The sequence below is a fragment of the Myxocyprinus asiaticus genome, chromosome 8 (assembly GCF_019703515.2).
Source record: "Myxocyprinus asiaticus isolate MX2 ecotype Aquarium Trade chromosome 8, UBuf_Myxa_2, whole genome shotgun sequence".
Lineage (NCBI taxonomy): Eukaryota > Metazoa > Chordata > Actinopteri > Cypriniformes > Catostomidae > Myxocyprinus > Myxocyprinus asiaticus.
This window is the reverse complement of record NC_059351.1, coordinates 1,025,709-1,045,716: the sequence shown is the minus strand read 5'-3', so window position 1 is coordinate 1,045,716 and position 20,008 is coordinate 1,025,709. Positions and strand designations below refer to the sequence as shown.

Here is a 20,008-nt window from a genome sequence, read left to right as displayed (position 1 = left end):
GAAGATGAACAGTTTTTTCATTTGGTTAATCTTATCATAATTATAGCCAAATTTCATATCCATAAATCTAAATTTATCAGCGTAAAGCCCAACTTTATGGTACATTAACAATATTAGAGACTCTTTCAATAAGAAAGCATTAAAAACTATGAGTATTTGCGAGCTTTACAATATATTTATTTACATTTTCTTATGACACTTTTATGTTTCGTTTTCTTTCATCCCTGGCTTTTTTCTGTTCAGTTATTCACTTCTTTTTTGTTATTGTTTCCTTTTTTATATACTTCAGTATATTTATATTGTAAAAAGAGGGGAAAAAAAAGAAGAAAAAAAAAAAAGAAAAAAGAAACATGAAGACCAAGGAGCTCTCCAAACAGGTCAGAGACAAAGTTGTGGAGAAGTATAGATCAGGGTTGGGTTATGAAAAAATATTCCAAACTTTGAACATCCCACGGAGCACCATTAAATCCATTATACCAAAATGGAAACAATATGGCACCACTACAAACCTGACAAGAGAAGGCCGCCCACCAAAATGCACACAAAAGGTGGTGGTCTGTGTTGTGTAAATCAAATGGTACAAACCCCCTAAAAGTCAATTTTAATTCCAGGTTGTAATGCAACAAAACAGGAAAAACCCCAAGGGGGTGATTACTTTCGCAAAACACTGTCCATTTTCTTGATATCAGTATTTGGAGTGTTGTTGGATGAGAAGTAGAATTTTTCATTAGTTAAATTTTTTTTTTTTTTTTTTTTTTTTACATTCATAAAAACAACTGTAGTACGTGCATGAAGAAAAAAACCTTTACGTTTTAAAGATTTCATTTGTAGCCGTTTTCCATTTAAGATGTACAAAACGTAAACAAGCTCGCAAATTTGACCATTTGTTTTGTTCATTTTTATTATTGGAAATATTTGGTATTGTGATACTGATGTTGAAGTTTACTTTGTGCCTTGCTTGACTATTTATTCAGATTTGAATTTCCTTTTAATGTAATTAATGTTTAATAAACTTGAATGTATTTGATCACGTGATAGCTGTTCCTTTAGTCAGCGCTGTTAGATGGAAGCCAATCACTCCTGTTTCTGATTACTGGATAAGGGGATTTAAAAATTATTTTAGATTTCTTGGGTGAATTTATATTACTGGTGTATGATACAATCCTTTGAATCTATACATTTAAAGTATTATACTTTTTATTAAGTGTCTCCAACGTCTTTAGATTTGAATGTAGCTCCGTGAAGGTCTCGTCAAGCGCCGGAACAATTGTCGCTGACGTCATGTGTCCCAATTAAATCAAACCGCGCTGTTTCAAAACACAGCACCTCCACGAGAAATATATGTGTGTGTGTATATATTTATATATATATATATATATATATATATATATATATATATATATATATATATATATATATATATATATATGGGATTATGCGTACTTTATCAGTTGTCTATCCATTTATTTTTCTTAATACCAAAACGCGCGCGCGTACGTCTCGGCCTATTTAAACACCACATGAGTCGGACACTAATAAATGTAACACAGGGACGTTGTCCGGTAATGTCTTCGGTGAATATGTTAGTGAGATCTACATCAGTTTTTACTCAACCATGGCAAACTAATAATGCTAATTTAACTGCAAAAGCAATAATGACGTAGTTGTTTTTTTTTGTTTTTTTTTGTTAAGAACACTTACAACAAAATATACATACAAATGATCACAATGAAGTCACTGATACAATTATAGTAGCAGCAAAGAGTAAAATTATAAGGAAAGAAAAACAATAACAAATAATAATAATTAACCAAATAAAACCAGGGGATAACTTAAAATGAATGAGCAAAAGAAAAGGTTTCAAGTATTCTATACATTCGTTTTGCCTTTTTATTTCTTGTATCTTTTAGAGTCTCAATATAATGCATCAGTTCAGTTTTAAATGGTATGATGTTAGGTTTATTGTTTGCCCATTTTTGTTTGTGTATATGGTATTTTCCATATATAATTAACAGATTTATCACCAAATTTTGTTCCAAACTCTTATTCTTAAATAAGAAATCTTTACCAGTTAGCCGAATCTTTAATTTTGTGTGTTTAAGTATTAAATATTCAATATCAATCCAAAAATGTTGGGTAAACACACATTCAAAGAATGTTTTATGGATTCTTCCTCTAAGTTACAAAAAACACATGTAGTCTCCGTGTCTCTAAAAAATCTTGAGACTACTTGTCTCACTGGGTAAATTAAATGAATAATTTTATAATCTTTCTGATCAAATCCCCAAAAGAGATAAGTGACTCCTGTGTTTAAATCCTTCATTTCTGTCCATTCTAACAGATGTTATGCTGTACATAAATTCACTTGAATAATAAGGTTAAGAGTTAGAGAGTTAAGTTGATTTTAAATCAATGTCTTTATCATAATGCTTAATGGATTGCACGTGCAGCTCTCATTCACCATGTCAACATAATAAATGAAATAAGACCCATTTAACAATTCTTGAATGTTTAAGATATAATGATAAATACAAAGATGCACCTTTCCTACAGAAGTGCTTGATTTTATTTTATTTTTTTCAATCATTGGACTCTTTAATGTAAAAAAATAATGTTCACAGATTTTCTGACTTTTTAGCAAAGAAATGGTGATTGAGAAGCCCAGTCCCCTGCTGGTAGGGTGGGAGTTTGCCAGACAGTATTACACACTGCTCAAAGCACCAGACTTCCTGCACAGGTACACTGCAGAAAATCATTTCTGCACTTCATCATACAAGGCAGCTATGCAAAACTGTTCTTCTGTTATGATTCAGATTTTATGGGCAAAACTCATCCTATGTCCACGGATTCCAGTGGAAAGCTGTCAGAGGCAGTCTATGGGCATCTTAAAGAGGTAGTTCACCCAAAAAATGTAAATTCTCATTTACTCACCCTCATGCCATCCCAGATGTGTATGACTTTCTTTCTTCTGCAGAACACAAATGAAGATTTATAGAAGAATATTTCAGCTCTGTAGGTCCATAAAATGCAAGTGAATAGTGACCAGAACTTTTATGCTGCCTTTGTGCTTTTTGGAGCTTCAGAGTAATCCATACGACTCCAGTGGTTTAATCCATGTCTTCAGAAGGGATTTGGTAAGTGGTAAGAGATTTTTTACTATAAATCTCCACTTTCACATTCTTGTGTTTTTGGTTATTTGCATTCTTTGTGCATATTGCCCCCTACTGGGCAGGGAGGATAACTTGTAAAAAAAAAAAAAAGGACTTAAATATTGATCTGTTTCTCACCCACACCTATCATATTACTTCTGAAGACTTGGATTAAACCACTGGAGTTTTATGGATTAATTTGATGCTGCCTTTATGTGCTTTTTTGGAGTTTCAAAGTTCTGGTCACCATTCACTTGCATTGTATGGAGCTACAGAGCTGAAATATTCTTCTAAAAATCTTCATTTGTGTTCTGCAGAAGAAAGAAAGTCATACACATCTGGGATGACATAAGGGTGAGTAAATGATGAGAGAATTTTCATTTTTGGATGAACTATCCCTTTAATGTTGATTATGTGATCATGTAACACTTGTGAAATTATAAGGATTATAAAGATATCAACCAGCATCTGTTGTCCTTGAAATTCAGTGAGTGCCACACAAAAATTCAGCATGTGGATGCCCATGCCACTCTGAGTGATGGTGTGGTTGTCCAGGTGATGGAGAGCCCATGAGGAAGTTCCTGCAGACATTTGTGCTGGCCCCAGAGGTGTGTGAATAATAACATGCCATTGTACTTTCAAATGCATCATATGCTTTATATGCAACCTGTAACAAAACAACCTTTCCATTATGGAAAGTATCACTCTGTGGAATTGACAATAGAAAAGTGCAAAATGATGAATATTTACACACATTTGACATAATTACTCTGTAGGAAAGTTGCGTCAGAAGAACTGTTAAAGCTAAAGTGTGTATCTTTTTCAGTGTTAATACTTTCACCTATCACAGCTTAAAGGTGCACTCAGTAATTTTTTTTTCCTCAAAGTTTTACTCTTAAAGAAATGAATTGTAATTTTGAAACATGTGTATTTAATCATGAGCACTCACATGAGATGAGGACTCTAGTCATATCAGTAACCTTATAAAAGCTGTTTTATTCTACATGGAGAGGGTCCCCTAATGGGGGCAGCCATGTTAGAATCACATGACCAGCTGAATACTACTCGCTTAATCTCAGTAACCGGCTTGTTATTGGACACTTTCACTCTTGGATTAATCATGGCTGATTGTGAATGGTGAATTTCTACAACTTCATCTGAAACTGAAAACTATTGATTTTGAATCATGCTGCATCCACACCACTAGGTGTCACTGTAAGTCCAAGACTACATATTCAAAAACTGACTGAGTGCACCTTTTAAATATGCAGACACAACTATAAGTAAGCCATTCATAGGTGATTTTCTTTTTCTTTTTTTTTTTTTTAGACTGTAAACACTGTCTGTGATGCAATAAATATTCCTCTTTGTTTTGAGTGACCCGTCCAGCACGACATAACAACAATGGGTGCTTCTCATTTCTGAAACTGTGCATCCTTGTTTCATTTCCTTGCTTCCTTTCTTTGTTTCCTAACTCCTCCCTGTTTTCGGAAGCATGTTTGATAAGTTTATTTTTGCATTTCATTGGGTGGCGCTAGTGGTGCAGAAGTTTCACATTTCATCTTTAAAATATTAATTAATCTGCTGGCAAAGAAAAACAGTTGCCACATTCACTGGAAACCAAAGTCAGTCTCTGCTGTTTGGAATGAATGGCCCTGAAATTGTGAACTCTTTTTGCCAATGGGTAATATGTTACAGACACAGGCTTCAAATGATATACATTAATTTTCAAAAGTAATATGCAGGCACAGATCAGAAATTACATTAATATAACAAGCCCATTTTAAAAGCTGAGCTTTTGGATCTGTCAAGAAACAAACAATCTTCATGAGCACTTCTCTTCAATGTTTACTGTTGTCTTTTATTGTAGTGTACAATGCTGTGATTTACTACAAGCTTGACTTGTGTTTTGCATTGCTGTATGTGCAGGGTTCTGTGGCCAATAAGTTTTATGTTTGCAGTGACATCTTCCATTATGAGGATGAGGTCTTTGGGGACTCTGAGGCTGAACTGGATGAAGGTAAGTTAAGTAATTTTCTGTATACAATTCATATACTGCACCTCAGGGACATGCACAGAGGGGTATGCTACTTTGCCCTTCTTGGCTGAGGTGCCCCTCTAGAGAAAGTAATTTCATTTGCATTTATTCATTTTGCAGAATACCTTTTATCCACTGTAGTGATAAATGGTACAACACTGTCTGCATGATTTTTTTTAAACTTAAAGACAGCCGTCTTCAGCTGCAGCTTCGCATCTCTATTTTGCAGGGCAGCGGATCAGGGGAAAGGGGTTCTAAGTAGGTCCAACTCTTGATCGGGTCCAAAAAAAGTTGTGTTGCACATTGTTAAAGCACCAAGACTTCACAAAAACAAAGATTGAGACCAAAAGAGAGCAGAGAGAGGCTGCTAATGGAAGTGTTTTTTGCAAAGCTTGATTCAAAACAACGGCAGGCCCTTTTTCTGTTTAAGCCACTCAGTGTCTATGCACGGCCCTGCAGCACCGATAAACACAGTGTTTGCCCCTTATATCCAAAAGTGTCAGCATTGCATGTCTTAACATTGGAATTCTGCCTATTTCTTTTGGATAAACTCTTATGCTGAATGTAGATCATTTGTGAACTGTTTAAACCATTTCCTAGTCGCTCTATTGGCTTGATGTCTGGGCTTTGAGTAGGATACCAAACTAGGATTATGCCACTCTGGGATATTAATCTTTTTAGTTTTAAACCACTCCAGTGTAACAGGGTCTTCGTGGTATATTGTTAAAATGGAAACGCAGCACACTCACGGCAAAGTGCTTTTTCGTTCTTGGCTCAGAGCCAAAAAGAAGCTCGAAACAGCTGAGCAACAACATACCGACTCCAACATTCAGGCATCAACCACATCGTTGTTGGAGGTGTTTAGAGGTACATTTAAATTTGAGGACGCTCAAGACTACATACTGGGGGCCTGGGTAACTCCACGAGTATTAACGCTGATTACAACCCCTGGAGTCGCGAGTTCGAATCCAGGGCGTGTTGAGTGACTCCTAAGCAACCAAACTGGCCTGGTTGCTAGGGAGGGTAGAGTCACATGGGGTAACCTCCTCGTGGTCGCTATAATGTGGTTCTCGCTCTCGGTGGGGCGCGTGGTGAGTTGTGCGTGGGTGCCATGGAGAATAGCGTGAAGCCCCCACACGCACTATGTCTCCGCGGTAACGCGCTCAACAAGCCACGTGATAAGTGCGTAGATTGACGGTCTCAGACGTGGAGGCAACTGAGATTCGTCCTCCGCCACCCGGATTGAGGCGAGTCACTACGCCACCACGAGGACTTGGAGCGCATTGGGAATTGGGCATTCCAAATTGGGGAGAAAAGGGGAGAGAAAAAAAGACTACATACGGTATAAAACCTGGATCGGTATTGTCTCCTATACTGACGTTTTTAGATATATCGTGTATCAGTCCATTGAGCCCGATCCAAATCCGATACTGTGTGTTATTAATGTTCATTACTGTCAAGCTCCAAAAATTACATAAAATAACAAAAGCACCATTAAAGTAGATCATATGACTCGTGCATTTTATTCAAAGCCACTTGAAGACATGCGACAGCTCTGAATTGCTAAAGGCTGAGTTTAAGTAAATGCTGTATATAGTACGCATTTGCAGCGCATTAATGAATGACGCAGCTCTGTTGACACATACTGTACATAGCACACACATGGTGTTGATGTACTTGCGGCCCACAGAGCGGTGTGCAGTATGTGTGCATGCCACACACACAAACATTGCGGATGTAGAAGCTCAATAGTTCGGTTCGCTTATAACATGCATTCAGAACAGCAGCGGAGGAGCATTACAATAGAATTTGAATGAAAAGATAATTGAATGTTTGTTAACTAGCACACAAACAGACACTTACAGGACTTCTGGAGTGTTACGATTGTCAAAATAAAAGCCAGAGAGTTTTAAAGTTAAGTGACTGAAACGTATTGCTCTCATGTTATACAATTCTAAAAGTCAAAAATAATATTATAATAATCATTATTTGTTGACAAATCACTACACCATTTATGTGTTGACTGGGTTCCAAAAATAACTGTGTGAATGGAAAGGTGAACTGGTGTCATACAACTAAATTAAATGATTTCTTTAAAGTCCAGATACAAGTTGAGAAAACTGACATCTTTTCTACTTAAGACTTTCACTGGAATTAATGTTAATTTTGCTGCTGCATTATCCAGTACACTAGTTATTCATAATAGGCTGTACATTAATATTGAAATAATGTGTAGTAAAGGTTTCTTTAAATATAAAACATTACCCCCTATTAGTATCACAGAGTTAGGTAAAGATATCTGATTATGAAAGGAAAAACAACACTTTCATCAGATCAGCCGATATTGAGATTTCAGGTATCGGAATCAGATCAGAAGAGAAAGTGGTATCTGTGCATCTGTAGTTTAAAGTCAAATATATGCAGTAGATAATGTGTGATTTGTAATGTTTACCATGTGCATTCACGGTGCTAATGCACTGACGTTATCCGCAGCCATAATATGCACTGATTACATTGTTATTGTAATTTGATGACACTGAAACTACTGCAAAGATGGGTGTATTAAAGAGTGTCAGTGGGTAGAATACAGACAAAAGAATGATGATTGGCATATCTTTGGACAGATGTGTGAATGGCTTTCGGCTGCAGACCGCACATGAGTGCAGCAGCATATCAAACAACAGAGTGAATGGGCACTTAAGAGTGTTTGAGTAGATCTGATTCCTTCTGAAGACTAAAAAAACGAACGACAAATGTTTCTACGTGAACAATTGTACAGATGTAGGTACATTTGTACCAGGTTGCTAATAACTCGTGTTCGTGTTGACTGAACTGACTAAACGGGAGTTGGTTGTTGGCCTCAAAGTGGGTGGAGCTCCAGGTCACATCTACTGATGATGTGGACCAATGGCAGTAAGAACATGTTTAACAGCCAGATGACTTTCTCCTGAAAGTTCGCCCCGCCTAGCTGTTACAAACCACTTAAAACACAAACGCATGCATTTTGGCCAGATTTTGTTTTAAATGACATCACACCCATTCATCCTTTTTCGTAGGAGTTGTGCAGGGGCCTCAACAGTGAAAATACTCCCAGACATATTATTTGCTCTGAACCTGTCCTTACCCTGACCTTAAGCAGTCACATAACTTACGAACTGGTTTCTTTAGAGGTAACTAAGGTTTGTTAAAGGGCGAAAAGGGTTACAGATTCAATGACAGATTTAGTCATAGAAAGGTTCATGTTGAATAGTTGTGAAGCATTGTTCAAAACGCCATTACTCTTAAGCACAATGTGATTTCCACAACATTCCTATCAACCAGTCAGTGCCCGCTGATAACATGGTAACGTATAGGATTAATCTCTTCCTGTGAAGTTCCAGTATGCTTCTGTTGGTTAAGTTTCTTGACAATTGAGATTCTCGGCTTCTTCTGAATTCCTTTCATCACTGGTCCCTTTCCACACCATTGCTACAGCTGAAAGTGAAAAGAGACACACGAGAAACCACCTCTGGAACTGGACTCTGGAGCAGCCCCAGAACCCAAGCTTAAGGAACTGAAGTTCAAGGCTGAAGAGAAGGTTCTAGAAGAGTTTGAGAATGCACCGTCCCCTGTTCCTGTGGAATCACCACAGAACATACAAGAAACATCTGAAGTACTTATTGCTGTTTCTACATGAACTAGCTTTTATCATCACAGAATAGCTGTACTTTTGCCCATATATTTGTTTAACATCAATATTGGAGTTAAATCTACTAGACAATTAAAAATACAAAGATGGAGTGTTTGGTTAATTTAAGAAATATTCTGTACTTAAAGACCAAGAACTAATATTGTATTAAGCCAGTTCTTACCAGCTTGGACTAATTTGTGTCCAAATGAGAAGCTATACATTTATTTTTTCTGAGATTGTCTCAGAAATTCATTGTATTACTAGACAGTTTTTTTAAAGGAACAGTTCACCCTAAAATAAAAATTCTCTCTTACTCGCCCTCATGTCATCCCAGATGTGTATGACTTTCTTTCTTCTGCAGAACACAAATGAAGATTTTTAGAAGAATATTTCAGCTCTGTAGATCCATACAATGCAAGTGAATGGTGACCAGAACTTTGAAGCTCCAAAAAGCACATAAAGGCAGCATAAAAGTAATCCATAAGACTCCAGTGGATTAATCCATGTGTTCAGAAGTGATTTGATAGATGTGGATGAGAAACAGATCAATATTTAGTCCTTTTGTACTATAAATCTTCTTTGACCAGCCCTCCTATGCATGTTTATGATAGTTTTTGTTTTTCGATTCATATTCCTCGTGCATTTCGCCACTTGAGCTGTTGAGCAAATGATTTTTTTCTTTTTTCTCCCCTGCCCAGTAGGTGGTGATATGCAGGAAGAATGCAAATACAGAAGAAGAACTTGGTCCTCTTGTGAACGTGCATAGGAGGGCTGGTGAAACTGTAGATTTATAGTAAAAAAGGACTTAAATATTGATCTGTTCTCATATCGTATGGACCTACAGAGCTGAAATATTCTTCTAAAAATCTTCATTTGTGTTCTACAGAAGAAAGAAAGTCACACACATTTTCTCACCCTCATGCCATCCCAGATGAGAGAATTTTCATTTTTGGGCGAACTATCCCTTTATTTTTTTTTTTTTATTAACCAAATGCTCCATCTCTTTTGTATTTGTATGCTGAGGCATAATTGTTATTTCTCTTGCAGACGTTCTCTTGGGCTTCTGTGACAAGCAAAAATCTGCCTCAGTGGGACTGTCCCAACCTCTGGAGGTTCACCCCATGCTGTGAAAGCACCAAACGCTCAGGTAGCTAATCTGTGCATGAATGTATTCTTACTCATTAAAGGGATCAAATCATGAGGAATACAATTTTCCTTGATCTTGTAAGATAGTTGGCTAAACAGCTCATTCTGTAATTGTGTGACTCCATCTCAGAGATGCATGCTTCAATTAATGCCCGCCCACATTTAGACATCGATGACGCCTATTTGATGATCACAAACTTGGCCGTCCACGGTGAGCTAATGAGGAAAAGCAGGATAAACACTTATTACTAAACAACAGAAACTATGGTAAAGTCTGGCAAACCTTGTGCTGTTCCTGTGTGTGTGTGTGTGTGTGTGTAGCACCTGCTGCTCTGCACATCCTTCTGAAGAATCTCAACGATAGAAATAAGCACCTAGAGTTTATTTAAAAAAAAAAAAAAAAAAAATATATATATATATATATATATATATATATATATATATATTGCTATAAAGTCTAATCTTGGCACATTTCTGCATGCATTGTACACTTTTAGGAGTGTCACAATGTAACACAGGCATTGCAAAGACGCTGTTATTGAAGGGAGCTGTTATTAAAAACTAAATTTGGCACGACAGCAAACCTTTAGCAGGTGCTTGAGTGATCAGTGCTGTTGATTGATTACCATTTGAAGGGGGCATTTCTTAAAGGTGCAATAGCTAAAAATGGACTGTTAAATTCTAAGGGTCAGAGGGAGGGTGGTCATGAAAACAAATGGAAAACTTTCAAACTTCTTCTGGCACAAAAGTAGTAGTTCACCAAAAAATTACAATTCTCAACATTATGCCATCTCAAACTCGTATGAATTCTTTGGAACACAAATGAAGAATTTTAAGGTTGTGTTTTTGTCCATTCAATGCAAGTCAATGGGGTCCAAAACTTAAGCTCCAAAAAGGACAAAGACAGCATTAAGTTACTCCATATGACTCGAGTGGTTTAATCCATGTCTTCTGAAGTGATACTATCAGTTTTGAGTGTGAAACAGACCAAAATTTAACTCCTTTTTCACTGTAAATCTTGACCTCTGCAGTCTCCATGGCATGTTCATTATAGAAGCTCGTTCACACTTTGTGCGTGACATGCTTTGTGCATCAAGTGCGAGGAAGTTTGAATGATTAAACCACTGGAGTAGGGGCCTGGGTATCTCAGCGAGTATTGACACTGACTATCACACCTGGAGTCGCAAGTTCCAATCCAGGGCGTGCTGAGTGACTCCAACCAGGTCTCCTAAGCAACCAAATTGGCCCGGTTGCTAGGGAGGGTAGAGTCAAGGATGGCACTAGCGTGAAGGACTATAGGCATGTGAGTCGAGCAAGCAGCTCATCAAAAATAGTCGGTCTTTGTCAGCGCAAGGATGTTTTGCATTTGAACTAATATTTCATATTTTCCGCACACAGTGCGTGTAGCGTACATTTAGCCAATACATGTTTTATTTTGCACATTGGAGAAGAACATCGAGGTAGATTGAAGCATGTTTTGTCTATAAAATACAGGAAATAAAATGTAGACCTTTTGTGATCAAAATATGCCTAGTAAAAAAGCAGGCTCATGTTTAATATGGTGGGGCAGAGGAATAGAAAATGACACCTGTTATTTTAAGAAACATTGTGCCTATAGATACTATAGTGTCTCGCTTTTTTAATATCGACATTTTGAATGTCTTCCGTGCAATATGTCCCTACCAACTTTCAAACCAAACCTACGTGGGCACAACCTATCATGTGCATTTCTACAATGACAGCGGTAACTAAGAACTTTTGTTCTTGCGTGATGTTAAATCTACGCCACTTGGTGTCAGCGCAACATAAACAAAAAATTACTGACTCCACCTAACATAATGCTGTTGACACTCCAGAGAAATCTTTTTGTAATTAACACTTTTTATTGATTCAAAGAAACCTAACAGAGGAAAAAAACTCATAGAATCTTTTATCCCCCACCCTAACCCAAATGAACACCCCCATGGTCACATAAAATAATACACAAAAAAAATAAAAAAAATAAATAAAAAAAAAATAAAATAAAATATATATATATATATAAATAACTAAAACTCTTTCCTCATCCCTTACCCAAGAGTCCCCCAAAACCACCAAATACATACCCCACTTTCTGAAAAACAAGTCCCCAAACTCCAGCCTTCTACCTGCCACCTCCTCAAAAGTTGCCACCATGTCCGCACACCACTCCGGAAATGATGGCACTCCGTCTGACTTCCAACCCCTTAAAAATAATTTGTCTGCCAATCATAATGCTAGCCAGAACCCAGTTTTTTTTTCTTATATATTTGTCCCCCAAATTTATGACCGCCCCATCACCTAAAATACAGAGTCCGTGGCAAAGTAAAATTCGAGTGCCCAAAACGTGTCACAAATAACTCTGAACCTTCAACCAAAATTCTTGGATCTTAACACACCACCAAAAAACATGGGTTGTGTCTCCATCTTCTGATTGGCATCGCCAGCAGGTGTGTCTTTAAGACCAAGCCTATACAATCTAGAGGGGGTCCAATAGAATCGATGTAAAATCTTAAATTGCATAAGGTGCACCCTTGCATCTCTAGATGCAGACTTGATGTTTTTTAGAATCGTAGCCCACTCTCCCTCCTCCAATACCAAATTTAAATCTTTCTCCCATAATCTGTCGAGAGTTGAAGTTCCGTCCCCAAGACTCTGAATTAGCAGGGAGTAATACACTGATGCCTCATGACCTTTTCCAAAAGCAGTAATCACCCCTCCCAGAGTATCTGCCGCTTTAGGGGGGTGTGTGCTACTTTCAAAAATAGTACAGAGCAGGTGGCGCAGCTGTAAATACCTAAAGAACTGAGATCTGGGAATCCCAAAATGTTGAACCAAATTTTCAAAGGATCTCAACACTCCACTCTCCTATAGGTCACAGAGTGTATTACAGAGCAATCATTGAAACAGTAAACTATGTTGGCTAACTTTTGTTGATTTGTGGCGCAAGTGAACCAGGTTTCATGTGTGCTCTCGTTTTTTCCTCCGGTCAGCCCAGAGTTGAGACCAAGCCAGAGACGCTGTCAGCTTCAATTCGTCCGCGTGATCAACGCATCTGTGACCGACCTTCTGTAAGCTCAAGAGGGACTAGATCTGGGTTTGTTTTTTTCATCTTTCCATGAATGACACGCATCGCTTATGATTTTTACATGTATTTTTTGTCATTGCTTAGTATCATTTTTAAGGTCTATTCCACAACTGTTTTTGTTTTCTATCCTCACTTTGTTCATGCGTCATCAGATGGCATCAGCTCTTCAGAATCTCAAACTGGGAAACTGTATTTCAGCTTCATAAAGGTAATTATGCCTTTCCACTGTGAATATAATCCACTAAATCAGACAATGCTGCTGTTGACACAAAGAATGGTGTTGTTGGTGCCTGCGTAGTTTATGAAGTACTGCCTGTATGTTGCTCAGGGCGAGGCGATGAGTCAAGTGAAATGGACGGCAGAAGTGTTGTCAGGTATCCAGACAGTCATCAACTCTTTGTTGGAAATCTCCCTCATGACACTGATGAGAGTGAACTCAAAGACTCCATGAGTAAGTTTTGTTGATTGCAACCGTTGCCAAATCCTGTTCTCTCGTACAGTGTTAATTTTTACACCGTTTTTTTGTTTTAGTCTTTTGACCGATGTTCATTAATTTTAGTCAGTTTCACTCTTGACTAAAATGGCATATAGGTAAAAAATAACATTTTAGTTGATAATGACAAATGGCAAAAACGTGAAAGACCAAACTTTAATCGAGTATTAAAACATTTAGAAAAATGTGTAAAGTAGGGATGTCCTGATACAGACACCGATATTACAGCTCTGTAGGTCCATGCAATGCAAGTGAACTTTGAAGCACCAAAAAGCACATAAAGGCAGCATAAAAGTAATCCATAAGACTCCAGTGGTTTAATCCATGTCTTCAGAAGTGATATGATAGGTGTGGGTGAGAAACAGGTCAATATTTAAGTCCTTTTTGCTATAAATGCTGCTCCCTGCCCAGTAGGGGGCGATATGCATGAAGAATGTGAATTGCAAAATAAAAGCAGAAGATTGTGGAAGATTTATAGTAAAAAAGGACTTCAATATTTAAAACCACGCTCATGTAATCGTGCTCGTAAAAATGCTCATACCGTCTGATGTACGAACGTCTCACTGTAAACATTCAGCGCACAAATTAAAATCATGTTATGTCCTATAGTGTGATGATTACACCACAGCAGCTGCGATTGAATGAGATAAATACATAGTCTGCATGTGCTGCACACTTCAAATGTGAGCACTTGTGAATGTTTAGAGCTGAAAAACAAAACAAAAACAGATATCGGTACTGGCGAGTACAAAAAAGGTTGCGGTATCCCGACATCCCTACTAGAAACATTCATTTAAAAATGTATCAAGCATAGCCTAAAATGCATACAAAAGACAAATGTCATTGTTATAAAAACCTGAGCTCCTAAAATAATAGCACATAATAAATATAATAGTTTTGGCTACTTTTTAAAAACGTTTTAGAGACTAGTCTTAATTTTCTGTTTTAGTCAGTTGAGGATTTTTAAGAGAACATTCACAAAAAAAATTGTCAACCGGATGTTTTAATTAAAATCATTGAATTATCATGATGTGTCTTGTTCATCTGGTATTGTTGATTTAAATCAAAAAACCCTTCAATGAACATTTTCATCTGTAATTTCGTTGAGATTAACTCTGCTCTCATATAAGTCACATGTTGCTTTTTCTTTGTGTCTCAAGCATTTGGGAATGTTGTTGAGTTACGAATCAACACCAAAGGCACTGGAGGAACGCTACCAAACTTTGACTTTGTTGTCTTTGACTCTGAACCAGTGCAGAGAATTTTAGGAGTCAAAGTAAGGACAAGTCATTTGTGATTTGGCGATATGTATGTATTAATGTTTTTGTACTATTCTTAATTTCTCCAGATGTAAGGGATTGAAAACATTCCCTAAACTGCTATTTTCTAACTAATAATATCTTTACATCTGGTTAGCCGATCATGTTCCGTGGCGAGGTACGCCTTAACGTGGAGGAGAAAAAGACGAAGGTGACTCGTGAGCGGGTAACTCGAGGTGGAGAAGATCGCAGGGACCAAAGGTGTAATGATCGTGGTCCAGTGGGACCACGTGGCATTGCTGGAAGCAGTATGACGCGAGAACGGGACGGCAGAGGCCCACCTTCACAAGGTGCCACTGTACCCAAACCAGGAGTAGCTTCTGGGAGAGGCACCGGTTCAAATGAGGGCCGTTTTACTGCTCCTTGGCATTGAGAGCAGCTTTGGAAGTAGAAATAAATGAACATTTTATGATATGTAAAAATGTGTACATACTTCAGTTTCTGTCCTTTTTTATTTCTTTATGTTGCCAACTTTAAATATATATATTTATTTTTTTTTTCAGCCTTAATATGAATGTATCTACACTAATCAGCTCCTAAAGGCTACCTGTAGCCATACTTGTGATCTTTATATATTTGTTTTATCTGTATTAAATGTTGAGAAGGGTCTTTAACACTAGATTTAAAGACTGAGTGTTAAGAGAATTGAAACTTTGAACAGTATACAGAAGACAATAGTTTTTTTGTTGTTGTATATAAATGCACAGCTTTTGAAAGAACTCTCACATGTGTTCCTGATCTGCCTGAATAGGTCTGTATAGTGCATGGAGCAATGGTAGAAGAAATTGTAAAGCAAGAAGTTTTTTTGCTTTGAAGGATAGTTCATCCAAAAATTCTCATTTATTCACCCTCATGCCATTCCAGATGTGTTTGACTTTCTTTCTTCAGCAGAACACAAATGAAGATTTTTAGAAGAATATTTCAGCTCTGTAGGTCCATACAATGCAAGTGAATGGTGACCAGAACTTTGAAGCTCCAAAAAGCACATAAAGGCAGCATAAAAGTAATCCATAAGACTCCAGTGGTTTAATCCATGTCTTCTAAAGTGATATGATAGGTGTGGGTGAGAAGCAGATCAATATTTTAGTCCTTTTTTACTATAAATGCTCCTCCCTGCCTAGTAGGGTGCGATGTGCATGAAGTGTACATTTATAGTCAAAAATTACTTAAATATTGATCTGTTTCTCATCCACACCTATCATATCACTTCTGAAGACATGGATTAAACCACTGGAGTCTTATGGATTACTTTTATACTGCATTTATGTACTCTTTGGAGCTTCAAAGTTCTAGTCACCATTCACTTGTATTGTATGGACCTACAGAGCTGAAATATTCTTCTATAAATCTTCATTTGTGTTCTGCAGAAGAAAGAAAGTCATACACATCTGGGATGGCATGAGGCTGAGTAAATGAGGAGAGAATTTACATTTTTGGGTGAACTGTCCCTTTAAGGGAGGTTTGAGTTTATGCTGAATGTTTTTCTAAAATTATAAAAAGTGATTGTGCCTTTAGTTTGATTTTTGCTTTGTGATGTGAGTTTCATTTTATGGTTAAGTCTCTTAGATATGAGGACTTATCAGCATCATACAGGGTAAAGAAAAAAAAATGCTGGTGTATGTTTGACCTTCCCAAATAAACTAGTTTTTTTAAGTTCTGCACTGTCTGATGATATTTTGATCATTGCTGTTATTAATATTTGCTGTCTGTGGAAATGGAGGCTGCCAAAATGTTTTTTAAATCTTTTTTCCCACACACATAACATGTAAAAGGGGGAGCATTTGAAATATTTAATTTATTTAGTTTTCTGCTGTGTACTGTAGATTTAAAAAAATATATTCATTAATATCCACACTCATCTTTGCAGGAACATGTGAATGCTTTTCTTTATGAGTAGGAGGAACAACAATTGCTGTTGGACAGGCACTGTTTTCATTTTGCATTTGTACTGTCTAATTTTCACACTGGTTTTGTAAGAACAGTCTGATGTAGCGCTGTTTTTGATGTTCGTGTTCTCCTTGTCAGGTAGCTTGTAGTATTTGCAATATTTCTAGAACAATCTTCATCAGGGACATAGCACTCAATACCTTTTGTTTTATTGTATTTTTAGTTTTTTAACTGTGTTGTCTGTTTGGAGTGTTCTGATGGTAGTATACCAATAAGTCCTGCCTCTAGGCAAACCTTCCACCCACCCATCCTTACCACCATGTTCTGTGTACCTGGAACATTACATTTATTGTGTAAATAAATGCCACCATGGCCTTTCCATTCAGACTTCAATCAGCCAAATACTTCAGTTTAGAAAATCCAGATAATACCCATAAATGGAAAAGGAGACATTGCACCATGTGGCTTAATCAAACAACAATGCTGTTTTTCCCAACACAAAATATGCCTTATCAGGCTTTGTTTTTTTTTGTGTGTGTGTGTGTAAATAATCATATAATATGCATAGATATTTGTTCAGTGTTCATATTATGAGATCATCTGAAATGTAACCTTCCAATGTTAATATATAATATTTCCATTGGCCATCCAATTATTATCATTAAGTTTATATACTCCAGTTCTCCATTTTGGTGGAGAAAGAACATAATCTTGGCTTCAGCAGGTGGTCACCACATTACTTTACATTAATTTTCTAATTGTGTAAGTAGAATTTTTTTGCAGGTGTATTGATTGACAGGTGATGTCTGTATCTAAAAGGCGATTGGCTCTTTTAACTGTAAGGCGGGACTTCCTTTCTACATCTGTTGGGTGTTCCAATTTTTCCCATTTATTTTAATAGAAGTGGCCTGTCTCTGCTAAATACTCTCTGGTAAACTTCGACAGTGGTGAATGGGAGACCACAGCAAATATTATTTTCACTTACCCATATGCTCCAAGACCAAAAGAAAAAATCCACTATTACGGCTGAATGACTTTCCAGAAGAGGAGAAAAATAGAGAGCAGTGGATTAAGCAGTGAAATGGGAGAAGATGCCAAATTTGCTTACTCTCTCAGCAGCTGTAATAGAAACCCCCTCACAGCTGTGGTAATTCAGTTTTTAAAACTAATGCCAGGGTAATATAACAAAGCATAATGTTATAAATTTACACTCAATATTTAAAAAAAATTATAATATATATTCACGCGGCTAAATAAGGCGGAAACACGTCATCACAGTCTGAGAAAAAGGTCTCATCGTCGGGTTTCAGCATGATTTTATATGTACTGTATCTTTAAGAGATTTTACGTGTACTGTATCTTTAAGAGATCGTCGTTGGCGCTGTAGTCAGCCACGTATCGCCACGTCTCTGCGCATGCGTGTCACAGTTCCTGGTTTATTAGCGCAACATCGGGCTGCTGCTGTTTTAGACACATTTATTTATTTGTCCTGATCATTTTGTGAGGTTATTTGATGCTTGACTCTGAAGTTTAAATTCGTACTGTAGCGGACAAATATAAAGATGAATTTCCTCAGGGGCGTTATGGGAGGACCAGCAGCAGGCCCACAACCGACTGGAGCAGAAACAGTGAGTTTAATTACTGTTTAATGATTATTGATTTAGCCAAAATAGAGTAAAATATATCACACTCAATCTAGTTCTAGAATAAGTATCGCAACAGCTGTTTATTGTTTAAGTATCTACTCACCGATCAACTGATTATGTTGACATGTAAACATCTCATTGCTGTGTGTGTATTTATTAACAACAAAAACATACATAGTTTACACTGTACATTTGTTGTTTGGTGTGTGAACGCACATTGGGTGTCATAATAATAATGCAAACAACAACAAGCGACATGAGTGCTGTTTGCCATAGTGTTATTTCCAACATACTGTTGTAATGTTTCCATGTTATTCTCTGTAGATAGTTATTAAAGGGATAGTTCACCCCAAAAATGTAAATTCTCTCATCATTTACTCACCCTCATGCCATCCCAGATGTGTTTGACTTTCTTTCTTCTGCAGAACACAAATGAAGATCTTTAGAAGAATATTTCAGCTCTGTAGCTCCATATAATGCAAGTGAATGGTGACTAGAACTTTGAAGCTCCAAAAAGCACATAAATTGCAGCATAAAAGTAACCCATACGACTCCAGTGGTTTAATCCATGTCTTCAGAAGTGATATGATAGATGTGGGTGAGAATCAGATCAGTAAGTCATTTTTTACTATAAATCTCCAATTTCACTTACACATTATTCTTGTGTTTTTGGTGATTCACATTCTTTATGTATATCACCCCCTACTGGGCAGGGAGGAGAATTTATAGTAAAAAAGGACTTAAATATTGATCTGATTCTCACCCACACCTATCATATCAGTTCTGAAGACATGGATTAAACCACTTGAGGCGTATGGATTACTTTTATGCTGCCTTTTATGTGCTTTTTTTGAAGCTTCAAAGTTCTGGTCACCATTCACATGCATTGAGCGGCTACGGCTGCAACTAATGATTATTTTGATAATCGATTAATTTAACGATTATTAGAACGATTATTCAACGATTATTGCAACGATTAATTATTAGCTCTTAACCGATTATTCAGCTTGTGCCCCGGCTTAAAATGTTGTATTAAACGTGTTTACTAACAATAAAGAGGACAAAATCATCTTTTAAAAATACCTCTAAATGACATTCACTGAATTAAAGGAAAAACATATTTTTTATTAAGTTTAATTCAATAAAGAAATTCACTGCAAAAAAATCCTCTTATCAAGTGTTTTTGTCTTGTTTTCCCTTTAAAATTGTCTAAAAATCCTTAAAACAAGAAACATTTACATGAGAAGCAACATAAGATAAGATATTTAGACGTGCTTTAAGAGAATGTATCTTAAATATAAGTGTATTTTTTCACTTATACTTCTGCGAGTGCAGTAAAGACAAAATATACTTATATTCAAGATCTATCCTCTAAAAGCAAGTCTAAATATCTGATATGCTGCTTCTCATGTGAATGCATCATTTTTTAAAGGATTTTTAGATATTTTAAAATATTTGTATTTGAATATAATATTAAAACATTCTCAGACAATATTTCTTTTTTCTGCAGTATAGCTGCTAAAGTAAATGTACGTTGTTTTAAAGGAGTTTTAG

General features: G+C 36.7%; 2 protein-coding genes across 3 annotated transcripts in view; both read left to right on the top strand.

The window, feature by feature from the left end:
- The first annotated feature begins 2,645 nt into the window (after window positions 1–2,645).
- Window positions 2,646–15,294, top strand: g3bp2a (G3BP stress granule assembly factor 2a). Its single transcript, XM_051705695.1, is given in 14 exon segments — window positions 2,646–2,737; window positions 2,814–2,843; window positions 2,845–2,893; window positions 3,594–3,705; window positions 3,708–3,757; window positions 5,079–5,169; window positions 8,676–8,839; window positions 9,905–9,942; window positions 9,944–10,004; window positions 13,015–13,112; window positions 13,257–13,316; window positions 13,433–13,560; window positions 14,763–14,878; window positions 15,019–15,294. Coding segments are annotated over 14 exon segments (1,365 nt in total).
- Window positions 15,295–18,213: 2,919 nt separating this feature from the next.
- The window catches only part of uso1 (USO1 vesicle transport factor), a 29,717-nt gene continuing 27,922 nt past the window's right edge, over window positions 18,214–20,008 (top strand). For both annotated transcript variants that reach the window (XM_051705019.1, XM_051705018.1), the window contains exon 1: window positions 18,214–18,436. In XM_051705019.1, the coding sequence (XP_051560979.1) occupies window positions 18,371–18,436 (66 nt within the window). In that variant the 5' untranslated portion in view covers window positions 18,214–18,370. The remainder of the gene's footprint in view (window positions 18,437–20,008) is intronic.